The sequence below is a fragment of the Natrix helvetica genome (genome assembly GCF_964273705.1).
Source record: "Natrix helvetica genome assembly, chromosome: 1".
In the NCBI taxonomy this organism is placed as follows: Eukaryota; Metazoa; Chordata; class Lepidosauria; order Squamata; family Natricidae; genus Natrix; species Natrix helvetica.
Window position 1 is genome coordinate 254,274,166 of NC_138548.1, and position 26,150 is coordinate 254,300,315.

The following is a 26,150-nucleotide window of genomic DNA, read 5'->3' on the forward strand; positions in this document are numbered from 1 at the left end:
GGATATAGACTTTAAGCTGCCCTTCTGAGTCAGCAATTTAGAAACGCTTGTCTTTCTTCCTCCCTTTTTTTTCAGCAAGGAGGGAGGTGGAATCTACCAAATTCCAACCACCGAGTCTGTGGAAAAATGAGTAGGGGATGAGGAAGCAGGGAGTCTCCCTTGGCGGTGGTGCCAGGACTATATTGGACTCCAGAGGAAGCTTAATATACAGCGCAACTCTTGAGATGGGGCGATGGTTCCTCCCGTTACATGGGAGACAAGGTCTAGCACCCGAAACGTAACGGTTCCAAGCAGTCCCAATGAAAGGGAGGCTTTGAAACCTCACACATAAGTCCTAACTACTAAGAAAATGCAAAATTTTGCTTAAATACCCTAATTACTTCGACTTAGCCAAACACACCAAGCTTAAAGAGAACTGCTAAGATAGCAATAGCACTTAGACTTATATGCCGCTTCATAGCCCTCTCTAAGCGGTTTATAGAGTCAGCATATTTGCTCCCAACAATCTGGGTCCTCTAAATGCCTGGGAAAAGGTTCGTCGAGAGCCACAGTCTTATTCATAAGTCGCTGCAGCCTTAATTAACAAAGCCGGGCGGGGCTCAGCGAGACCCTTTTGCTCAGGATCGCAAACTCCTGGCCAAAAGTGGTTCCGCGCGACAACCAAGGCTCAACCGAAGTTCACTATTTTGTGGGACCGACCGCCACGATGCGCGTGGGGGTGGGGGGCGAGGAAGCGCCTACAGGCTGAGGCAGCGCTCGGTCCTCAGCGGATTCGCAATGGAAGAGGGCTGACCGGCCAGCTGCCGGGGTAAAAAGTCTCTTCTCCCACTCCCATCCGACCCCGCCTTTGCACGGTTCGTTTTTGGCCACGGCACAGTTGTGCTTTCCCACGTGGCGCCATCTAGTCAAAGAAGCGGCTTTGCTCGCGGTCGCCGCCGCCGCCCGCTGACTCGGATCGCTCTCCGCCGCCGCCTTCAAGCACAGCCTGGCGGAGCCTGGTCAACTTCAGCCAGATCCTCGCCTCTCTTGCAGTACCGGAGGAAAAAAAAGAGCGAAGGCGCCGGCATGGGAGCACAAGCTTCCACCGGCGAAGCCTCAACTCAAATAGCCTCTCGGCCTCGCAGCTCCGTAACCTTTTCGCCTCCCCGGGCTCTTTAACGGCTCATTAGCCAATAAGAATGGCTAATCGCCTCCCGCAGTCCTCCGCTCCCCGCCCTACGGGGGGAGACCCGGCTCACCATTGGCTGCTTTTCATCAACAAAAGGGGGGCTAATTACCATGCGGCGGGCTGCTCTTATAGGCTCCGAAGGGTGCCAGTCAGGCGCGCCTGTACTCCGCCCTCCTGAGCTCCAGCCTGGCCGGCAAAGGCGCCTTGGTGCGTTGCCACTCGTCGGCTCGGAGCTGGGCTGCGAAGGCTGCGAGCGATGCTGCGCTGCTGACCCGTGCCGGCCGGGCCCCCACGCACCATGCTCCCGGGGTTACCGCCCGCGGGCTGCTGCCTATGGGCCAGCCGCGCCTGATCGGCGGCCGTCTCCCCGATGCTCCCGGCCCCCCTGCCTCGTCGCCGCTGCTCCCGCCGGGGCGAAGGAGGTGGGTGCTGCTTCTCCTCTTCATCATGCTCGCCTTGTGGCTTTGCATGGTCTACTCTTGCGTCGCCGGATCGTGCGCTTCAGCCGCGCCGGGGCTGATGCTGCTGGGCTCTTCGCCGCCGTCTGCTCGGAAAGCGCCCGGTCCGGAACTCAACCAGCTGCTGCTCCCAGCCCGGACGGCCAAGATCCAGCTGAGAGCCGATCCGGAGAACGACGAAGACGAAGAAGACGAAGAGTTGGGTGGCGGCGGCAGCAGCAGCAACAACGGAGTGGCTCCGGATTCCCCCAGCTTCATTTCCAGTTTCCTGAATGGCTCTGGGACGAAGCGGCTGCCCCAGGCAGTGATCATCGGCGTGAAGAAGGGTGGGACTCGGGCGTTGCTTGAGTTCCTGCGGGTCCACCCGGACGTGCGAGCGGTGGGCGCTGAGCCTCACTTTTTTGACCGCAACTACGAGCGAGGGCTCACCTGGTACAGGTATGCTGGACTTGGGAGATAGGGCGTCCCGTCTCGCTTTCATTGAAATTAGCACCGTCGGTGGGGAGTGAACCCTATTAAAAGACGGGGATCTCTTGCCTTTTTCGGCCTCATCGTCTTGCCCCCTTGCTCCGCTACGTAGTGATCGAGTTGGAGCCCCGGCGTGGACCAAAGCGCGGCGTGGTGGGGTGCAAGTCGATTAACTTTCTGTCTTAACATAGCGCACAGCGATCTGTTTCTTTTCTTTTTTTCCTTTGAAAAGTCCGAGTTAAGAAAGCGCCTTCTCCTTTCCCTTTCCTCACGCCCCTCCCAAGTAATTGCTACTAGCTTGATAGCGAGAGTGCTTTAGTGGCCAGAGGCTACTCATGCAAAAAGGACCTTCCCTTCGCCCGTTAATTGCTGATCCACGCGCCTTCCTCTTAAATTAGACCCCGAAGGCCCGTTGCCCCGCGGAGTCTCGAAGGAGGTATCTGAACGTTGTATCTTTTGCAATCTACTCTCCCTATTTTAAGAGAGAGAGAGAGAGTGAATGAATGAATGCAAGAAAGAAAGAATGAATGAAAAAGTGAATGAAAGAAAAATGAAAGAGAGAGAGAAAGATTGTTTTAAATTCATCTAGATGGAGAAGAAAATATTCGAAGGAGGGTTGGCATCGGCTGGTATGGAGGGGAGGAAATGAACTGCTTTCTGCTTTGAGAGCAGAAGTCTTCTTATCTGCCCCAGAAAGAAAGCAAAACTCTAACGGAATCCCGAAGTCGCCGCTTGGGATCCGTTTCTTAAAACGAAGCGTTCGCAAAAAAAAAGTTGCCCGCTTTGCGATGCTGGGTGCAATTTAAGCGTCTCTCCTGTAACGCTGGGTGTGGGTACTCGCAGTGCTCCTGTGCCCACCCGCACTCCCCAGAATCGTTGCGGAGGTGGGTGAGGACAGAAAAAATAACCCCCATTCTCTCCCTTTTGCGGATCGCGGGCATTGAAGGGGTGGCAGATCAAAGCGGCGGTCCTCCCGCTTTCTCAACCTCTGCAGCTCAATTCAAACGACGAGGAGCACTTCCCGGCGTTCCTCTCTAGCGCCTTCTTGGGTCGGCGCGGGCGCCAAGAGGCAAGCGCCTCCGGGTGCGCAGTATAAACTCTGCTGGGCGGAAGGAAGCACTGCAGCTGTGGTGCTCGGCTTCGAGCTTCCGCGCTCTTAGCTAGGGAATGCAGCGCTCCTCCGTTATCCCAGGTCTGAAGAAAGCTTGAGGGCACCTTCAAGCCAACTTCGAAGACGTCCGCTCAAGAGTTTCCCGACCGAGTCGCGTTTTAAAATCGGGAACTTCTCTGGAAAAAATGCAATTAAATCGGGAGTGAGGGGGAAATGTCACTTATTTACTCGTCTGAACGTAACTGAAATCGCTGCAACGGTGGAGATCGGGATCAGTTTCCAACCTAGCCATCTCTGGCTCCAGCTGGTCTGCTTCCTGGCCCTTTTAATCTTTGCTCCCTTTGGTTCCTTCTCTTGCTGGCACACGTTGATCTGTGGCCCTTTCTCCTCGCCTTTTCACCTTCGTTTCTAAATCAAAGCCAAATTTATGACAACAAAAGTTAGCATCCCAAGGGCGCATGAACAGATATTTGCTCAGTTGTGTGATCCTGTCCCTTTGAAGAAAAGGAGTTCTACCATTTCAAACCGAAAATGGAGAAGGGTTATGTAGGATAGGTGGTGAGAGAGAAGGGAATAGAAAGTTGGAGACACTCACTAAGCATTCTAAGGCAGTTTTTCTCAAAAAGTTAAGGAAAAACTTGTATCTCCTCCTCTGATGCAAATATTATTTTTGGGCGGAAGTATGTGGAGCATAGTGGACGCGAACTGCAGGGCATCAAAAACCATAGGCCTAAGACTAATGCAGTATGTACAACAGGTTGCAGGAATAGAAGTTAAAAGAAAGTAAATCACATTCTGTAGAAGTGGCTGGTTTTATATAGTAGCTGTGATTTAAATAAAGTTTAATATTTCAATTAAAATGGTTTAATTTTGTATTCCTTGACTTGTCCTAAAACCTAATTTGTATTCCTCCTTATTTACACTGTCGTCGTCCCCGCCTTGCACTTATTTCAGTAAAAGTATGGAGAGAGAAAAAAATCAATGGAGAATTTTCTACTCTGTTTCAGATTATGTGAACTGATGTTTTTATCAACATTTGGTTTGTATGTTAAATGTTTGTGGATTAAAATATCTCAGAGGAAATAGGAGCTTGGCTAAACAGAATATCTAGGAGCTCTCACTGCTTTTAAAAGTTATGACAAATGGTACTAACTAATTGTTGCAATAGACTTTCTTTATGGGAGAGCTTGTTTTTCAATGTTTTACAGAGCCTGCTATCAAGAGAATTTAAGAAGGAACAAAACTAAATCCTAAAAAAAGAATTAAATTACATTAAAAAACCAAATCATCAAATGTTCTCTTTGTTTCTGAAGATTTGTGATGGATTTATGGCTTTCTTGACAAAATTGCTCAGACATTTGGGGGTCCATTTTTTTTCTCCCGATAGATTTGTTCTGCTGCCAACTTTCCTAGCTCAGCTCTTTTGTCATACAGTACTTGGTGATTATGTGAGCTTGTGTGAATGTCCTTCATGGAGTCCAGGAGGCAGAGTTCCCAGATGGAAGGGACAAGCAAAGGAAGACAGTTTTTAAAAGATCCTCCTCAGCCTGCATCTGATGAACAGAGCTGTCAGGAAGACAAGAAAAGTTAGCTATTACCGCAAGATGAACTAAGGAAAGTTTCCAAGTAATTTAGGAGTTTGGGAATGTGGAGGAAAGAAGTATGCCTTTGCAGTTTTGCTCAACACGTTACCTAAGTCTTCTAATTATTGGGGATAAAATGAAACCCTAGCATTGCTCCCATTCTGATATGGCCTTGTTGTAACCAGAAGTTTAGGTTTGAATAGATTGTTTTGCTCAGATTACGTCATGAGAAAAGTGTAGTAAGCCCAACCTGTAGCTGGGAAATACGGCCTCGGGTTTGTTTTGTATATGGCTCATGCCTTGCTTTCAAATAACAGGAAATTCATAGCAATGATTAACACCCCCTTGAAGTTCAGTTTCAAAGGTTTTTTAGAAATGTGCATTGTTCATTTTTATGTAACTCTTAACATAGGCCATGAAATTGCAGGCAGATGAACTCTTTTGAAAGGCATAACGGTTTTACTTAGAAAGCGGTGGCTTGTTGTGTATGCCTCTTCTTTGATTAAAAAGAGATGTGAACTGTGTTGATTAGGGAGATCTGATAGCAGACTAATGATTGCAGAACTAGAAAAGATGGGGATTGTTATTCAAAATGGTGGACAAATAAAGCAAAATGGAATTAGCTGAAAAAAGTGAGTGGACTGGATTGGTACAATTTAACAGTGGCATTGTAATACATGTGCATACACTATATCTCACTTCCTCTCCCCTGCTGTTATGTTACTCATTATGTATTTCTATTCTCAGTCCAAGAGAATAGTGTTGCCATTTTCATATAACAAAAATTTTCATGTATTGAAAATTTGATGTTCTCTTTTTTCCTCAACTATTCTTATTGCTACCTTGTTCAAAGAGAGCATTGCATATTCTGAAAGCAGTGGCAAATAAGAGGTTTTGATATGCTTTAATTGTTATTAAATTATTGTGTGCATGAAGAAAGTTGTCCTAAACAAATATGCAATGTGCTGAAATGCATTGTAGATGTTTATTTAATTGACTAGGAATATAAAAGTTTCCTAATCAAGTATCAGTGAATACTTTCTTACCTTATGTTATGCTTCTCCAAACAAGATCAGTCTGTCCTGTTTAAGGTGAAATAATAAGTTTCTGGGTGTTAAGTAGATCAATTTCTTGAGCTAAGTAAGCACATGAAAACTATTTAAAAACATACAGCATATTGAGATAGTACTCCTAAGAAGGAAGTAAAAATAATAAAATAATAATGGGAAAATACGGAGGTTATAAACTGACAAAAAAGTGGCCTGAATGAAAACAAACTGCAGAATATTTTAATCCAGTATTTATCCACTTATCCGGCAATTTAGGGTTATGAACAGCACAAGTAGTTTAGTTGTAATATCATTGGCTTTTTGAAGACTTAAATACCCATGAAGTTGACTCCTGTTTGGAACTGTAGCACCAACAGAAATGACTGGGAACTGAAGTACTTTGGTTCAATTATTATGTACAATAATTATGAGCTCTTCAATTCCAAGACATTTCAGTAAGTTAAATTTACAGTTATGCAGAGATTTCATTTAGAGTAGCCTTCAGTTGAGGTCAATAGAATGAACGCCTGATTAGATATGTGGGTAAATGTGAAATTAGGCTATGATTTAGAAATGGAAGCCATGAGATAAAATAGATGCAGACTGATCCAAAAGGGATAATGTTAATTGTCAGATTAATGATTTTGGCTATAAAACACTTAATTTAAATGTTGAGATCAATTCTGTGTGTACTCTCATGTAAGGAGCAGAGCTGATGGCATTTAAAGGGCAATCAATAGTTTAATTTACTGGTGTCAGTTATGCTTTCAAAAAGTTTCCTTCCCTTCAACAATCAAAGAATTGAAATAATTTTATCATGAAAATCCCATGCACTTCTTTAAAAAAAAAAATCTACCAGCATTGTGTGGGATTTCTAAGTGAGTGTGAAGGTTTGCAAGCCTTAAAATGCCATATTAAGACCTGGATCATTTGATTGCAAAGTTAGCAAAAGCTGTTTTCCTCTTCTCTGTCAATTCAACTTCAGAGTTGGCTATATTTCATGCAATAGCAACTTAATCATGGTAGAACCCTTGAAGTTATTAGTCACTATTGATTTATTTGGTGACTCTAAATGATGGGTGATTTTTACTAGAGTAAAGCAAACACTTTGTCTTTTATGTCTTTGAATGAATTATATTTAGCATTTAGGCGTGATTGTTCAAATATAATATCAACACACATAACTGATGTTTATCTAGGAAAGGGAAACTGTGGTGGTTATCCTGTTTTCTACGAAACATCAGGAGTTTTTCCAAATGTGTGGTTCCGAACAGATCTTACACCAAAGCCAAGTTTGAGTTGTGTGATAATTTTCATTACTTCTTTTGATGTGATCATCTTGGATTCAGTAAGAGTTTTGCTCCAGGGAATGTTGCCTGAAACAAGCAGATGCTGAGAATGGTCATATGTGTGTTTCTAATTTTAATTTATCTTACTGCTTTTTCTATCTTTCTACAGCTTTTGAATTCTGAAACCATCCTGAAGAAAATACTGCTTCTGGGAAAAATTGAAACCAGAGAGGGGTGTGTCTGTTTGGCTTATTTAGGATTGCTAACAGCGTTAACTGTTTCTAGATGTACCCCCTAAGAAAATACCTCTGTTTACATTACCTGGTGTTTTCTACTTATCTTGATACTTTATTTGCTTCTATGGAGACATTAAAAAAACTAGTTTAGGAGAAAGATGTATATGCCCGATTCAAACGTGAACAGTTTTTGAATGATCTGGTGATCTAAATGTCAACACCAGCTTAATCTTTGCTGAGAAAAAAATATATGCTGAAAATAGAGTTAAATAATACTGCATGGATGAGTCTTCTATGTTATGAAATAATGAATTCAGAATGTGTTGCCTGCGTCTAGTTTCATCACTTTGCGTTATAGCATTTTGGAAAGGGAAATCTAAAGAGCTGTCATGGTTTGTTAAGGCAGGCAATGTCAAAGCATCTTGAGAGTTCTGCATTAAATTAGCTGCTTGAACTAGACTGTAAAATGGCTGATCAACCCTTCTGGGTGAGAAATAGGGGGGAAAACTAATTGCAGATAGGACCCCTAACTCCAATAAGTGGAATAAGTCAATATTTAAGGGCACTCTTTGCTTTAGGGCTGGCATAGCTTGCTCTAGTAAACCACCCTTGTTCAGCTTAAGTGATTCATTAAAATAAAATGCTTCTTTCTAATTAATGTATCTAATCTATTATTCTAAGGTTAATTCAGCAAATATGAAAGCAGTTTTTCCTCCTGGAAGGAAAAATACTTTTGTGAAACTAGTAATTATACAATTGCATGGTTCAGACGCCAAGGAAGAGCTATTAAAAGATCACAGGGGAAAAAAAAGAAATACTACTGAAATAAGTACAGTTCTGCAGCTTATATGGGCAGCATGCAAGACAACTGCATAATATGGTTTCAAAGCAACTTGCCTGAAATTCTTGCAGCCCAATCCCAAAAGTTTTACATTTTTATGACTGGGAAGTAATTTCCATTGAGCAGAAATGGATAGGTTTAGGATTGCAGACACATGGCACAAAATGTTGGCATATTTACTCAGAGATATGTCCCACAATGGGAGGATGCCAAAATAAGCCGAGATAGGAAAATCTAGCCACCTAATTCAACAGTCTACTCGGTGCTTCAAGGGTTTAATTAAAATCAGCTCATGCCCGTTGGAGTCTGTAGTACTGTGCAACTTGAGTTTTACAATTTATGTATAGCCATTTTGAAAATATTTGGCACTGAAAGACATTCTGGCTGTTTAAGAACTTTAAAACCTGCATGCCAAAGTTAGAAGCAATATTCTAACTCTGTCTAGCGGCATTTATATCAGCTAAAGTTTGGCCCTTGAATAACTGTAAGGAAAGAAGAAATTATAGAACTTGATGCATTACGGTTTGACTAGATCTTCTCTTTGTAGACGAGAAGTCCTTAAATCACACAATTAACTGCTAAATGGATGCACCTTACTTTATTTTGTAAGCACAATTTTAAAAAAATCTAAACAAATTTCAAGAGAAATGGGACAGAAAAATGTTTTCATTGATAAAATCTCCTTAGATTGTATATCTCAAACTTTTGGAATAATATTCTTTAAGTTGCACTTTGTAAGTGAACAAAATAAACCAAAAGGCAGAAGTGTATAAAAATATACATTTTTGAACTTTTATTTACTACCGTGCTTCCCTGAAATCAAGACAGGGTCTTATTTTCTTTTGACCCCCCCAAAATAAGTGCTTGGCCTTATTTTTGGGGAGGTCTTATTACTTTTGAGGTGCCGGAGACAGCGAGCATACTCACCTCATGATTGCTGCTATGTTGCAATATTTTCAAGGAGGGGTTATTTTTTGGGGAGGGCTTATTTTAGCACATGCGCTCAAAAGCCCGATTGGGCTTATTATCTGGGGAAGTCTTATTTTTGGGGAAATAAGGTAGCAATAATTATTTAGTGATTTATACAGTAGGTTGCCGGTTTAAGGATGACCTGTAATTTAGAACAGAGACTTTTGTAGCAAAATTTGAGTTAAATACACAATGGTTCAAGTTCATTACACATATTGTGTAATGAGTAGTATTTACTTATATTACAATATGCAAATAGTATTATGTAATACTGTTCCAGCTTACAAATCTGACTTAAGAACAGACCTTGGGAATGGAACTCTATCTGTATTGCCCCAAAAAAAAGTCTTTTATTGGATTTAACTTAGATCTGCAAAATATAAGGACCCATGCAGTTTTGCTTGCAACAATGTCCGTTTGCATTGTCCAACTCTGAATGGTTGAGTGACTGCTACTATAAAGATTGATGGAAAAACTTTTCTATCTTAACCTTTTTCTTCAGTGCCTTTAAATGGAAATATTTTTCATAATTTTTTTTTAAAGGTAGACAGTAAAGGAGAAAAAGTAAGTATGCAAACTCCTAAACATGTAAAAATATACTTTCATATAGTTTACCATTAATGATGCAGCAATTACTTAAAACTTTCAAAATGGCTTTTTTTAATGTGTAAAAGCTTTCTTTTTGATTTCTCCCAATACATTACTCTGTTATCAAGGCATAGTTAATTTGGTGTTTGGGAGCAATATTTTTTTAAACAGCTTTTTAAATGTCTGTAGATGTTAATTAACCCTTCAGGATAGCTCAGACCATGCAACAGATTGTACAGGAAGACTTAGAACCGTATTGTATTAAGATTACTTATAATAACAGAATCTTGCAAATCTATTTGTGTCTTCCCTTCCCTCCCTCCTATAATTTAGGGAGTTGTGGGGGCAGGCACAGGAATCTGAGTTTTTCTGTGGCACTCTTCTCCACTGTTTCCCTTACAGTCTCTCTATTCCTTCTCCAAGGCTATCTTCCCAGCTCTTTATACCAGTAAACTTGAGGAAGGGGCAGTGGGGAAGAGGGGGAGTTTTTTTAATCCCATCCCCTATTTTTTTTACAAATAGGTACATTAATCCTAATCAAGGTTTAATGGAAATCTAATCCGATTTCTGAGGAGCCCCAGGCTTACTTTGGGCAAAACTAATCCTTCAATCTGTAAATTGGCTGCCATTGATGGTGATAAGATTAGCTATGTAATAGTGAAAACTTGCAAGGTAGTCCTTGACATATAAATGCATTTGAGCCTGCTCTTAAAACAGGTCATCACATGATCAACCTTTTTTTGTGTGACAGTATGAATATGGTGGTCATTAAGTGAGTACTGTGGTCATTAAAGCAATGCATTGTTTACCATGGAGCCTTTTTGCTGGAAATTAAAAGTAAATGCTTTGGTTTTAGGTAAAAACATCATTGTAGTCACATGACCACGAGAAGCTGCAAATAGCATCCAAGCTCCCAAAATGTGGTCACATGACTGGGGGCAGTGGTTATCAGAACCAGGTCATAAATACCTTTTTTTTGTGGGGGGGGTGTCATTATAACTTCAAATGGTTGCTAAATTCATAGCAGATCATACATAAGTTGAGGACCACCTGTAGTTGAACTTGTCCGTTCATTGTTTTGCAATGGAATAGTTAATATGGAATCTCCTAACTCACTGTTCACTCCAGGACTTTGATTCTGAGTGGCTCAAGGTTGATTCAGCTTTCCATCCTTCCGAGGTTGGGTAAAATGAAGACCCAGATTGTTGGGGGCAATAGGCTGACTCTATAAACTGCTTAGAGAGGGTTCTAAAGCACTGTGAAGCGGTATATAAGTCTAAGTGCTATGACTATCTAACACTCTGTAATGCATTTGTACTGAAATTATATTGATGGAATGTTGTTACCGTAACTAAACTGAGTTGTGTAGAGTCCACCCTCAAGCCTCCATTCATCACAAGGGCCTGTTTTCCAAAAGGAATAACTGTTTCTAGCAGCCTTCCATAGGAAGGTGAGGTTGAAGTCTTTGCAAGCATGGAGCCAGTTTCTTTTTGAGAAATCCCAAACAACATTCAATGCAAATAAATGCAGTGTGGATTCTGGAAGTCTTAGCTGCCTTTTTGAAGGAGCTGAAACGGATCCTATTTGTCTTCAGACTGCCAAAATTGCCAAAACGGTTCTTTAACCTGGAGACAGTGGAAGCTGTTCCTTGTTCTCCATCTCGATTTGTTAAAACTCTGGCTCTACTAAACAGTTCCTTCTCTTTAAGTGTTTTAAAAATGAGCTTTCTTTGGTGTCTGCCTCCCTTTTTTCTGCTTCTGAATGTAAACAGCAAATGCATTTTCACCTTCTTTTCTTCCATACGCTAAAAAAAAACTTTGCATGAAGCTTCCTGTTTTCACTGTTCCAATAGCTGTTCCATTTCTCTGCAAATTCTAGCACGTAACCTTGCATAAGGTCATTATTATCCTTATTGTCAGTTTCTTGATTGAGGCAGGCTAGTTGTGACACTCTTGAAACCACCCTTGCTCTATCATATTGGAAGATGACCAAAGGAGTAAGCAGCTACAGCTTCTCTGAAGCTGACAGGTGGTTCTTCACAAAATGGATTCTTCAACTCCGTGGACTAGTCTGAAATTGGTATTTATCTTTATTGCAGTTTATGTTTATTTAAAATTAATGCTCACTTTAGGAACCTCAAGCTGTCTGATTGTTTTTGGATGATACAAAATTCTAATTGCCAGTTATGAAAGACTTCCTATATTGTTTCCTTTGGGGATGGAGAGATATGTAAGAAACCTGGTCCTCTCTGATGCATGTGCAAGTTTTCAGTAATATAAATTAGGATAGAGTGCTGCTCACATAGGCTGTAATCAAGGGTGGGATTCTACCGGTTTGGGCGAACCGGTAGCTCCGACAATCAGCTGGAAGCGAGCTGATTCACTCCAATGATCAGCTGGGCCTGCCCACCCACCTCTGCTCTATCCTGTCCTTTATTTCCTGTGTTTGAACCCCAGCTGATAAGTCCGGCAGAGCGATTGCTGCGCCTCAGCTGTTTTACTCACCGGGGCTGCAGTAGAAGGTCAGTTCTAGAGCTCTTTTTGAAACAAAGCACTCGGTGAACTGGTTGTTACAATGGTAGAATCCCACCCCTGGCTATAATCACTCAGCATGTCTGCTTATTATGGAATCTCTCCAGTCCACAAGACCTGAGAGATACTGGATTGAACACTTCAACATTAAAATAAGCATTAATCCTGTATTAATGCAACATACTTTGCCTAACGTGATGTCTAGAAATAAACCGAGCAGGATGAGGCTAGGACTGATTTCATGCTATTTCAACTTTAAGGCTCTTCATTTCTATTTCAGACGGTATCTTCAGCATCTTGAATAGTTGAAATTCCTTGGAAACAAGAGCCCAATATGAGTCCAGATGGGTCTCTGTTTCTAGTTTAACCTGCAATTCAAGACTTGATATACTTTCCAGCAGATCCCACAACAAAATGAGTTTGTGTTGCAGCATGGTAGTTACAAAGAACAGGATTCCAAAGAAAGAATGAGCTCTTGTGATCCATCAGCAAGGCCCTTGTGCTTTTGTGGGATTGCTATTTTTTTAAAAAAATTGTTTTAGTAGATGACAAGAATGATTACTATTGCTGATAAGCGTACTACAGTTTCATGCTTGCCTTTTGATATGGTGCAACTGCTGTATTCTTCCCAGCAGGTCACTGATAGGAATGGCTTTGTCTTCCCTGATCAGGTTTCACAGTCTCAGCTGTCCAGCTGAAATCCCTCATCAACCAAAATCAAATGTGCATTTGGACTGGGAAAGTTTGGTGAATCCAGAATATGTGGTTCTAAGTTAGGGTAGAACTTCCTGCTAAGCAATAAAATTGCAGTCTTGAAATTAAGGCAGGAAGGAAGGATCATAAGATTTTTTGCAGGTATCTTTGTACTGTTTCTCTTCAAGTTCCTGTATAATGCTGATCTCTGGCACAATCTTCTTAGCTGCCTAATTCTTAGGAGTGCACAAATCTCCTTTCTTGACTTACTCAGAAATGAACAATTCTAAATTGCTTATTTTTACTCTTATAGAGACAAGTTCAGATCCTGTCCTGATAAAACAATCAACAGTGTACTTCCGTGTGGATAACCCTGAAGTTTCCTATATCTTGCATCCATAGTTCTAACTTTATAAAACTCCTCAATATATCCAGAAGTTGAGCAAACCATCAACCTCTGAATAATCCATAGTATTGGATGCATTTTCTTGTCAAGATTATAGCATAGTGTAGTATCTTTTCTGCATGAGGCAATTATTAATAAGTCCTGACAAGACTCAATACTTGATAGGTCAAACTAATGGTGTATTTCCAAGTGTGGGTTGCTAGTTGAACTGAAAACATTACCTGCATCTGAAATGGATGCACCTTATTAACCCAGGAAACTACATATGGTGTTTAACTTGTCACACAGCTTCTTAGATGTGCAAAAAGATGGAGTAGGGCAGAAAGCTGCTAAATCACCATCAGCTCCTTAGTGCTGAAAGATGACAGGCACTATTCCTCCCAAATCTTTGCCCTTCTGTCAAGAGGAGTGGTGATCAATGAGTTAAGAAGATAATAAATAGGTCAGAGCTCTCTGGGTAGTTAACCATATGGCCTTAAAGCACAATAAATACTAGACCATGCTTACTCCTATAGTCTAATTACAGGATTGGAAAGCAACCAAAGATATCCACTGCTACCTGCTGTCACTGTATGGTGTCCAAAGTGATTGAAGAGCACTAGTGGTATTGTATGGAAGGATTCTATGCTCAATGCCCTGTGGTATAATATTTGAGGGAGAATCAATACCTTGCTCTGTTTCTAGCATTCCTGATGTTTTATCTGGCTTTGGGGTGTGCTTATTGTATGGAACTTCTATCCGAACAAGGCTTCTTCTAAAAAGTGAAAATATTTTTCATCCTCAGAAATATTTGCTGCATTGTGGAAGTGTCTAAAAGCTTTGGTCCCTGTTTAACTTAATCAATTCTGAGGGGTTTTGCTAAAACTAGAAATGCAGTCTAAAAACAGATTGTTAGGGCCATGGTCTGGAAGGCTTACTTTAGCTGTATTAGTTACTAACTTTCCATTTAACTTCTAGTGGACAAAATGTTAGATACTTTTGTGTCTGTGGGGCAATGCATGAATAAAATACGTTGTGCAGTTAAAAATGCCAATGGCCAGATGGTCACTTATATTAAAACAAAATATATAAATAAAGAGTTCAGCTATCTTTTTCAACAAATATATTCCTCAAATAATACATCACTAACAAAAGATTATCAATATTCAAATAGATTAACATTTAAAGAATTAGCTCCAGAGGATATTCAGGTTATAGAATTTATTTTCTTTGTCTTAGAAATCTCTAAAGTCTTTAACACTATTCAAGATGAAAAAATCTCCCGGCACTGATGGAGTATCAGGAGATTTAAAAAAAACAAAAGAATTTAAAGAGATCTTTAATACCTTTAATTCCTGCTTTCATGAGTACTTACCAGAATCTTGGAAACAGTGTAAGATAATTCTTTCTTAAATTGATAAAGATTATCAGAAATTGGTACCTTATAGACCCATCTCACAAACTATAAATCATACTAACTTATTACCTATTGGTTGAAAAGTAATTATAAGTCATTAAATATTACACAAAATCGATAAACTTTCACTAGCCATATGTACTTTATATATATATTTGAAGACTTTGATTCTCTGAAATTACAGATCTTAAATAAATACTAAAAAGATTTAAATTGGTCTCGCTTTTGTAAGATGATTGAACATATTTATGGACTGACTAAAGACCAGAGAAGATTTAACAGTTATGATTCAGATTCTATTATGAATTCAAGAGATATGAATTGGGGTTATCCCTTATCACCTTTATTATTCAACTTCAACTGTAGAAGTATTAGTAATAGTAAGTATAATCTTTATTGTCATCGTACTTAAATACAATGAAATTGGTTAATAGCCCCTGGATCTAACATTCAAGGTTATGGGATAAAATTATGTAACAAGAAATAGCATTTAAATTTATCTGCAGATGATATGGTTCTGACTCTCAAATGCTTCCCACTCAGCTAACTGTACTAACGAAGAGTTAGAGGAATTTGCAGAGGCATCAGGATTATGAGTTAATTTTCACAAATCACATTTGGTATTTTTCACACACACCCTTACTTCGAAAATAAATTTCTATAGATTTAGAAATATCAACAGTGTATAAATCTTTAACATATTTAGGCATCACTATTACTAAAACATTTATTATTCTTATTAATAATTAAAAACCAACATTAAAGCGATTAAACAGGGAAATGAAAAACTGGGCTTCAGAACATTTCAATAGGGTGAATTGCAGTGGTAGAAATGAAAATCCATGCAAGGCTTAATTATTTATTTCAATGCCTACAGTGAAAATTCCATTCCAGAACAGGACAGAACAGTTTCTGCTTTCATGCCAAAATAAGAATAAGAATAAATAGAAGGATTTCATATAAACCTCAGAAACTGGGAGAGTGGTGCATACTCAATTTGATAATGTATTATCAAATGGCACAGTTAGGGCCTGTGATTTATTATGGAAGACTCTTCAAAACCATGGATCCAAATTGAAATATTGCAACCAAATAATTTTATAAATCAATGGCTCTTCCATCCAAAATATTTGTCTAGTAAAAGTTATTAAAAATATTTCTCTAAAATGATGCTTCAAGTTTGGAAAAGTATATAGATAGCTTTAATAAAGCATCCTTCTCCTTTAATGTTTTAAATAACATATATAGATCAGGGTTATCATGGTGACATAGTATCTTTATAAACTGCAAGATTGTTGGGAACTTCTTTATAAAGATCAGATAGAGCAATGACTGGGCAATAAGTTGTCTGATATTAACTCAAATCTCTTTTGGGCGATAGAAATGTTAGAATTATAAAAATGTGGACTTACAATAAATTTGAGAATTTAATATTCCACTATTTAGAATAACTGAAAGGAACAATCTAAAAAAAAGCACAACTTCTTATTGCAATTAGAAATAGGAGATCCACCCCTTGATTTAAAGGAAGCTTGGGATACTGATCTTAGTGAAGCCATACAGATGACAAATTGGCATGAATTAAGCAAAGTAGACAGATTCACCTCAGCTTCAGTGCAAGAACTGTAATGGAAGATTATAACATCATTAACATGTGACTCCGGTCAGATAGGCATATACTGTATATATCACAATTATTTTTCCAAATGTTGGAAATCAAAGGGGTTGTTCTTTCGTTTGTTTGTTTGTGCAATAAAGCAATGCTTTTTTTGGTATTAAATTTCTCTCTCTGTGTGTGATAAGTAATATTAACAAAGAATGAAATGCTTCCCAGAATTAATGTTGCTACATATATTTACATGTGCAAGTCTATTAAAAATAAGGAACTTATCTATTTCATTTTAGCAGTTGAAATAATAATTGCTCAATGTTGAAAAGATGAAGATAATGGTTTGGAGCCCAAAGATTAAACAAAATGTAGCTAGATGAAAGAATCTGCAAGGATTCTGCAAGGAGCCACCATTTAGGGAGGTTGGTAAGGCATAAACATTTAATTAAATAAATGAGATCAGGTCTATCCCTAAATTTGCAGCATCAATCCATAATATTCTAAAGATGGGCGCCAAATATCAGTAAGACAGCTGACTGCTACTTATATTGAACAGGAAGTAATTTAATTTTAAAAATTGTGATCCAAGGACTGAGAAGACTTCAGAAGATTCCTGAGACTTTTCTTCATTATTTTTCCTCCTGCAAAACATGGATATCTAAGATGTTCGTTTGAATGTCTCTTGATTTGTTTTCCCCACTTTGCTCTTTCCTTCCTACTCTAACTCCAGAGCTATTGCTTCCCTCACTTTAAGCACTGCCTCAATTTTACTTGACATTGTTATGATTTATTATATGATTCCTGCTTCTTTCTGGGCAGTCAAGGAGTGCAACCTATTGTGCGAGGAGACAAGAATCCTAGGAGAAAATGCAAGGAGAAAACGCCAAGCTCAGACTTGAAGTAGACTTCAACTAGGACTGGAAGAACACTCCTGTCTGGCACCATGGAAGAACATGCCAACCACTGATCAGTAATAATAGTTATGCGTTTACTCATTCATTGCATCTTAATTCCCTCTGGGAATAAGAGCTCAAGATAGTTTACATGAATATTTCCCACAATTCCATTCCCTAGGAACAATCCTATTTAGGTTGCTTAGGCTAAGAAGAAGTGGGTGTCAGGGTTCCAAGTAAGACCCCCAACAAAAGAAGACTCCAAGGCTAAGAAGTTCCTCAAAGTTCCATTTTATTAGAGAGGTCATACTGGCACATCTGGGAATCTGAAAGCTTCCAGGTTTTCCCACACCCAAAAGAAAGTCCAAGCACCCCTGCACCCACATGTCCATCACATGATCTATTCAAAGCATCGTCCCAACTGGAGATACCTCCCAGTCACACCCCTCCAAGTACAGGGCAGATTGTCCTTGACTCTCAGAGAAAGGAATGTTATTACGACTATATATCTCCCCAGCTCCAGACAATACTCCCTCCCAGTTTTCCACAGACTAAATCTGGCAGGTCTGAAGATCAAATGCCCAAGATAGCTTCCAGGCCTGATGGGGTTGCTCCAAAATTACTGATACCAATTCCTAGGTGCAACTTAACCACTTACTATACTTTACTTCTAATTACACTGATGTTGTGAAACTACTTGCTGCAAATTTCATGAAATGGTCAAATTTACGATAAAGAAATCCAGAGGAAAACTGAACATTGGAGAAATGCCAACTACTTTTTAAAAAAAATAAGATTATGCCATTGTCAGTACATAATGACTTCTTTTGTATTGGGGTTGTTAAATCAACAATTTTTTATTTATTTGGTGCCTTCAAGTCAACGTTGACTCCTGGCACAACCGCCTGGACAAGTCTCTGACATTTTCTTGGCAAGATTTCAGAAGAGGTTTGCCACTGCTTGCTTCCTAAGGCTGAGAGATGAGGCTGACCCAAGGTCATCCAGCTGGCTTCATGCCTAAGGCAGGAGTTGAACTCATGGTTTCCTGGTTTCTAACAGGCTGCCTGAATCATTACACCAAACCTAGCAATCCCAATGGATAAAAAATTCCCAATGTTGTAGCAAATGCTTTGCACAATGGCAGACAGGTTGTGTATGCCTGGGATATGCACATATTATAAAAAGGACAGCTACAAGCAATAGCCAGATAATGATAGCAGCATGATCTGTCTGACCCTGGTTCATCTCAGAAGCTAAACAGGGCTGGGCTAGTTGATATTTGGATTTCAGATGACCTGGGAATCCCACGGTTGTAGGCTAGAATTAAGATATTGAAAAATCAACTCAGAGGGAGACAGTGAGACTTCATGTCATTATTGTTGCCAAAACAATAAAGACATGTGAATATAACCATAAAGATATCAGAAGTTAGGTTTGATGTAAAAGAAATTAGCTATGCCTTTTATTCTTTAAAATGAGATAAGGTATTTTGACAGGGTACAAACACATTTACTTATATTTGACTCTTTAGATTTGATTCCAATTACTGGGAGGTCACTTCAGACTATTTAACTTATTTTAAGATTTCATGATTTAAAGTATTGAAAGTAATTTCTCTGAGCATTTCATTGCCCAAAGTTCAAGCATGTACCATTTTGGGGTTTTGTATGTGTGTGTTTGCATATGCACGTGTGCCTCCAGAAAAACTAAGAACAAAAACTATAAAAGGAGGAAAAAGATGGAAAAAAGAAAGTAACAAAAATATATGATCTTCCATTCAAAGATTCCACTGTATACTTCCAAAATAATGAAGTTGACAGCCAATCCTTTCTAAATCTTCCTTCAGGTAGCCAGTATAATGAGAGAGAGAAAAATTGTGTGATGAATTCAACTCAAGATCAATCATTCTCCCTCCCTCCCTCCCTCCCTCCCTCCCTCCCCCCCCTCTCTCTCTCTCTCACACACACACACACACAGTTCTTTTAGACCCTTAGTCACCCCAAAATTCCAACTTTTTATTCAACAGTTATTCCAAATGCTGTTACCTAGATTGGAGAGTTTTGTCCCAAAGAAAGCAATAGTACAATAGAACATTTTCATAACATTGCCAAGAAAACTATTGTGATCCAGCTGCATGAAAGTAATTTTGTTGCTGTCACAGGAGTGACATCTCAGTGTTTGATTCTAAGTTTCAATGTGTCTTGAGCAACTTTTTCTGAAAATGGTTGAACTTCTGCTGGTGTAGTCCAGTAAGCAAGATCCAAGTGTTTCTTTGGAAAGTGATTAGATTATCCAGCCAAAGTATATTGCCAATTTAAATAGAAGGAAAAGCAACATTCAGAGCTGTAGTTAATTGGAATGTAATGTCTATAATCTGAATATATACATATATAAGCAGCTGTATTGAGTAATTGCAAAAGGGCAAAGCATGTTTATTTCTGATTGTAATACTAAAAAAAAAATATTATTCGTGAAGCAGCTGTTATGCCCTGGTGGCCTCCAGCTGTGTTTGCACTAGAACTTTTATAATTCCCAGCTAGTCGTTGCCCATGTTAGGTTGGAAATTTAGGGAGTTGGCATCACAGCATTGTATATTTAAAGGATGTGGACTAGTTTACCTAAACCTGGGATTTTACTCCAGGTCTTGTTACTGGAAATAAATATATCTCGGTTTTTCTGCAAAAGTCTTGATTTTAAAAGCCACATGAGTTGTCTGAATTTACAGGATTGGTGAAAATAGAGACCTCTGCCCAGAGTATCCCTTGTAACAGCATGGATGCTTGGAAAGTGAATCTTTCTCCTTTTGTAGCATCCCATGCTAGGGATATGGCAAATATCTACTCCATCCATCTTTGAAAAACCTGCTTCCCTTGACTTTATGTGTCATCTCCACTAATGCAAAGGTAAAAGAAATATGTGTATGTGCGTGTGTGCACCCTTGTGCGTGAGACAGGAGTGTGTGAGAAGAGGAACCTCATCTTTTTCTGCGGAAAGGAAAACAATTTTTTCATGACTGCCTCTCAAGGTCCTTTCAGCAACTGCTTATTGATTTGAGCCCGGGATGAGTTGTGCCTGTGTCTGCCTGAGTGTCTTTCAGATGATTTTACGACTCAAGAGATTTGGAAAGTTGTCAGATCTGATTTAGAAGTCCCATGTCCCTCGGTTCTACTGCCCTCACCTAGTCTTAACACTTAACAGTATCAGAGTGGGAAGGGACCTTGGAGGTCATCTAGTCCAACCCTCTGCTCATGGCAGGAAACCTATACTAGCGATTCAAACTACCGAACTGCCAACAGTTTCTGATCGACAAGCTCAGCATCTTAGCCACTGAGCCAGTGGTGGGATTCAAATTTTTTTACTACAGATTCCGTGGCTTGGTGGGCATGGCAAGGAAAGAATACTGTGAAATCTCCATTCCTTGCTGATCAGCTGAGACTCAGGAGGCAGAGAATCGATGGGGGCGGGGCCAGTCAGAGGTGGTATTTACCAGTTCTCCAAACTACTCAAAATTTCTGCTCCCTGTTCTCCAGAAATGGTGAGAACCTGCTGAATACCAGCTCTGCACTAAGCCACCTAGTAGTCAAGAAGGTTAGGTTATGAAATGCTTGGTGCTGCCTTCTCATCTCTCCATGATGAGGTTTTAAAGTAATTACTCCAGAAGGATATGGTGGAAGAGCTTTTCACTATGTTCCCATAAACTTCAGCCAGCATAATCAGAGGCTGATTATTTGGGGACTAGGGACAGAAAACATCTGAAGGCATCTGATTACTTCTAAAATGTGAAGTTAAATGAAACTGACTATATTCCCTCCATAAAGAAACAACAATAGCAGTGAGGGTGCTCTCAGTTAGGATCAAGGGGTAAATGTTGAGGTGGACTAGCATTTGTTAGATTTGTCACCATGCTCTGTTTTCTGGTTCCAAGGATACTTTATTTATTCTACTAGAAAGAAAGCATAAAAAATATGCTTTTGGGATAGAGACCAAAATGATCTTTAAGTTTTTAATTTTAAGAAAGGTGACATTTCAGCAAATCAATAGAGACAAGACCCTTGAGTACTAAATTAAGGCTGTGAAGAAATTTGTGGGGAAACTGAAGCAGTAGGGCATTTCTAGGACCCGCTTTCAAAATAGCAATAGTAATAGCACTTTGATTTATATACCACTTCACAGTACTTTATACAGCCCTCTCTAAGTGGTTTACAGAATCAGCATATGGCCCCCAACATTTTACCGACCTCGGAAGGATGGAAGGCTGAGTCAACTTTGAGCCAATGAGATTTGAACTGCCAAATTGCAGGCAGGTGGCAGTCAGCAGAACTAGCCTGCTGTATGGCACTCTAACCACTCTAACCATGGCTCACGGTGTTAAACCTGGCACATTTGCCACATGAAACAAGGAATAACAGCTTTATTCCTACATTGTGTTATTAGGGTGATGAGGATTTCTGGATGCCCAGTTTCACCCTCGAAAATTTGGAAAGTTTCATACATCTTTGTAATGGAAGAAATTGCTCTGATTGCCCTAATTCAGTGATGGCGAACCTATGGCACGTGTGCCACAAGCGGCACGCGGAGCCATTTGTCAGGGCACGCAAGGCGCTGCCCTGTCAGCTGGCCAGCGCACATGCGCGCGCTGGCCATCTGAGTTCACCTTTTAAAAAGCTATTTTTTGCCTTCCCCAGGCTCCAGAGGCTTTATAGGAGCCTGGGGAGGACGAAAAGAGCCTCCCCGCCCCCACCGGAGGCTTCAGGGACCGTCCGGAGGCTTCCCTGAAGCCTTCGGAATGCTTAAAACCACCCTCCGAGCAAACTGGAAGTGACTTCCGGGTTGCTCGGAGGGTTGTTTTAAGCGCTCCGAAGGCTTCAGGGAAGCCTCCGGACGGTCCCTGAAGCCTCCGGAGGGCCTCCGGGGGGGGGGAGGCTCTTTTCGCCCTCCCCAGGCTCCTATAAAGCCTCTGGAGCCTGGGGAGGGTGAAAAAAGCATGTAAAAATGGGGGGTCGCGCATTGTGCGCACATGCGCACTGGGGGGTCGCGCATTGTATTATGGGTGCGGCACGCCTGCACACGCCCCCCCTGTGCTCCCCCAACTTGTGGCACGCAAGCCAAAAAAGGTTCGCCATCGCTGCCCTAATTGGTTAGTAAATAGGCCTACGAACCAAAGTTTCTAGTTAATGTAAATTACTTAATGGGTACTGAAGTACTTTGGTTTGCTTAGAAAATCAGTTCTAAGCAGTTAGAACAGGTAATCAGTTGCAGAAGCTCAGTTCTATGAAGTCCCTTGTGGGTCCCATAGGGGTGAATCAATTAATGCTACAGATTGATAGTTTTATTCCTTAAAGTAGGAAGTTTGGACTATATCTTCCATTCTGACTGCAGTTGGTGGAATTGTAGTTCAAAGCATCTGGAGAATATCATATCCACCCTAGAGTGCATCCCTGAAATATCTAAAGAGCCTGCTTGGTGGCAGAACTTTTGGCTTTGTGGGAATGAATATGAATTGCTGTTCAGCAATTTCAGGCCAGCCTGGGGATCATCCAAAACATCCGAATAAATGAAGAGCACTCATTCCAAAGGGCTACTTATAATAACATGTTGCTTTGCAGGAGTTCCTGTGAACTTGGATGATTAAGATTACAGGGGCATTGACTTGATTTAAATTCTCTTCCTATCACTGCGGAGTGAAATTGCTACCCTCAAAGTAGCAGCTTCCGGTAAGCCAGGAAGAAGCAATGAATATGCCCTGATGAACAGCCAGTTTTCATAGTAACAGTGGAGAGAGGGGAGCCGCTCTTAATTACAACCTTGTTCTGTCCCTGTCAAATTACTGAGCTGGAAATGCAGAGTCTTTCATTAAAACTTATCTATGTAACTAGAAATTATATATACCTACAGCAGAGAGCACCTTCATGCCTCAGTCACTCTCTTTGTCAAAGACACCTTGATGCTATCTGCATAGTTAAAGTAAAAGTATCTAAATCCCATTTGTCTTCAACAACCTTTCTCAGGCTGATGCCTACCAGTTGTGCTGGATTACCAATCTTGGGAATTTGAGAACTGAAGTCACCCACAGGTGGAAGGTACCAGTTTACAAAAAAGCTGGTTAGATATTGGAACCTTTCTATCAAAGAGAAAGTGCTGCTTTTGTTGCCTATCGTCTTTCACCTTCCTTAGATTACTGACTTTTACTGTTTTCTTTCTCTTCCCCCACATCACAAGCATTTAGATTAATATTCTTTGTGCAGTGATCTAATCCCCTTTGACAGTCATCTGAAGAATTACTGTTTAACTGTAAAGTGAGTGAATAGTATCTGCTTTTGTGGCCTGTCTTGAAACTTCTGGGATTTGGCTTTGTTAGATGATCCGGTTCATGTATTTAAAAAAAAATGATCTCACACCATTTTGTTACCCACAGTACTTCCTGGGTAGAAATCTTTTGAGATTCACTCCATCTTCTTTATTGCATTGTCATTCCAGTAACATCTTCTTTCTTTTTTTCCCTAAAGCTTTTGGTCCAGGAAGTTCTTTTAGTTCTCACTATTACCCTATGTTTTCATTCAGTCAATTATATTTTTCTCAAACCAAGCATTCTTTTTTGTCGTTTTGTTTTGGAAGCTTCCAATATTCAGGTAGATAAATGGTGCCCTTCACCAAGGGTGGATGGCTTTGTTTTATGCATTGATATAAATAGATTTTTGCTGTTTTATTGCAAAGCACTCTGAGCTAGTCTGCCTTACTGTGTGCCCATGTTTTAGACTTCAGCTCACACTCCACCCCCTCCTTCTCCAAATTATGAAAATTGTTCACAATTCTTGCTTGGGAATAGCTTGTCTCGAATCTAGGGCTGCCCAATACCAGTTACCTTTTCCTCCTGGGATCAACCGGTGTTATCAGGTATTAAATTCTATCCACCTTCTTCCTTCTGGAAAGCACCTCTTTTGTGGCTTGTCTCAAAGCATTTTTGCATGCTGAGCAAATTCAGATCCCTCCTCTCTTATAACATCAGTTCATCAATACCCTGAGATCTGATCTCAGCTTTGCCTCCTTAATTAGTCTGAACAGGCAACTCCAGCAAAAGTTCCTTAAATAAAAATACACAACAATTTTCATGGCTGCAAACCAGGTGTGGGATTCTACCAGCTCAGCCTGGTTTCGGGTGAACTGGTAGCTCCAAAGATCAGCTGAGAGCTCTGATATTCAGATGGACCCTCCCACCTGCCCATAGCCTACCGGGCTATGTTTCTTTGTTTTTTTGCCCAGCTGATAGGTGCTGCAGAACCGATTGCTGTGGTTCAGCTGTTTTGCTGCGCCTCGGTTGTTAGACTGGTTGAATCACACCATTGCTGCAAATACTGCTATATTTGTGTGAGCTTTTTTGCAAACCTCTCTGTGGTGCAAGCAGGATGAAGTACATTATATAAAAGTATGAAATGAACACAATTTATCCCATAAAGAACAGGACTCTCTTAAGGGATCATGTCCTTCTTGGGTGGGTTATCACTATCCTCTCTCTCTATGACAGTGGTCTTTATTGTGCCTGTAGTGTATGGATTCTTCTGAATCTCCCAGCATGTCTAACTCTCTTTTCCATGGCTCCAAGAAGACAAAAGTGTTGCTTATAACCAGAACTTTATTGTCCCAAACTTCCACCCACAATTCTTGCCCTGAAGGCAGATACACATGTGATACTCATTTGGGATAAACCTGATTGTCTCCCTTCCAAATGTTAATTGTGTTTGCTTGGAAAATCAACATGAAAATCAGAAGAGGGAGTTTGCTGGACTTAGTTGTCTCACTGATTTTAAAGTTTGTATAGCAAATTATATGCACCTGTCAGCGTAAGTGTTTACTTCTTGCAATCGAGATGCTTTATTGAGTGAAAATGCTGCCAGGCTTGGAGAGTTTTTTTCCCAGGTGTCCTGTTGACATAGAAGTGATGTCAACTTCTATTGCACCATTATACCTCTCACATTGCTATTGTTGCTGTTTTGATTAGAATTGAGGGCCATTCACAGGTCAATGTGACATAGATGAAGAGCTAAAAGTTGATCTGTAGGTGGACAGGACAGCAGCAGATCAACAAAGATTTCTTACTTCTAGTTGTTGAATAAGGGAGAAATGATTGGGTTGTGTTAACTAGAACTCAATTTCTGTTTGGAAGAACCATGCGTCTTTTTGTTTTGGAACAAAAACCAATTTCTGGGTTTGGACTGTATGTACAATAAACTGAGTTAAATTAGTCAGTCACAGAATTCTTGTAAGAATCAAGGAAGTGTCTTGCCCCCACTAATTGAATTGTACCCCACTTCCTCACTCTGAGTAACTTTGACAATTTAGCCACCTCCCTCAGACAGGGAGGTGTCTGAACTCTGTGATCATGTTAAAAGCGGGAAAATATTACAGCTTCATGTCAGTGTTTATACCTATACAGACTGCACTTCCTGGGAAAGTTAGCTATCTTCACAAGTCTAGAGACGCAATGGCTTCCATTCTAAGCATGCTTTGTAACTGATGTCCCCTGTTCATGACCAGGCTAATCCACTTTCAGATACAGGGTCTGTCTATCTCTATGACTAATCACCTATCCAATAATAGGAGATTGGAGAAGGCAATCCCATTTGTATTAAAATGCATTTAAGGCACAGTGTGCAGAGAAGATCAACAGTATATTAATTTGGTAGACCTCTTATTCCAGCATGAGACAAATTATTGTTCAGTTTGCATTGTTGAGGTCACCTTCTGGTTATAAAGTAGTTTTAGAGAATGACCTTTTCAACTTCTGACATATTATTCTACCCTCTTATGGAACAGGATCTGATTAAATTTTTTTTGTCTCTCATCTTGTCCTTACTCTGACCTGTC

General features: G+C 40.3%; 1 protein-coding gene across 1 annotated transcript in view; it reads left to right on the forward strand.

Annotated features, from left to right (window-relative positions):
- Positions 1 to 1,357: 1,357 nt before the first annotated feature.
- Positions 1,358 to 26,150, forward strand: part of LOC309398741 (heparan sulfate glucosamine 3-O-sulfotransferase 3B1-like) — a 44,011-nt gene continuing 19,218 nt past the window's right edge. The window contains exon 1 of the mRNA XM_081965910.1: positions 1,358 to 2,064. Within this exon, the coding sequence (XP_081822036.1) occupies positions 1,502 to 2,064 (563 nt within the window). The 5' untranslated portion in view covers positions 1,358 to 1,501. The remainder of the gene's footprint in view (positions 2,065 to 26,150) is intronic.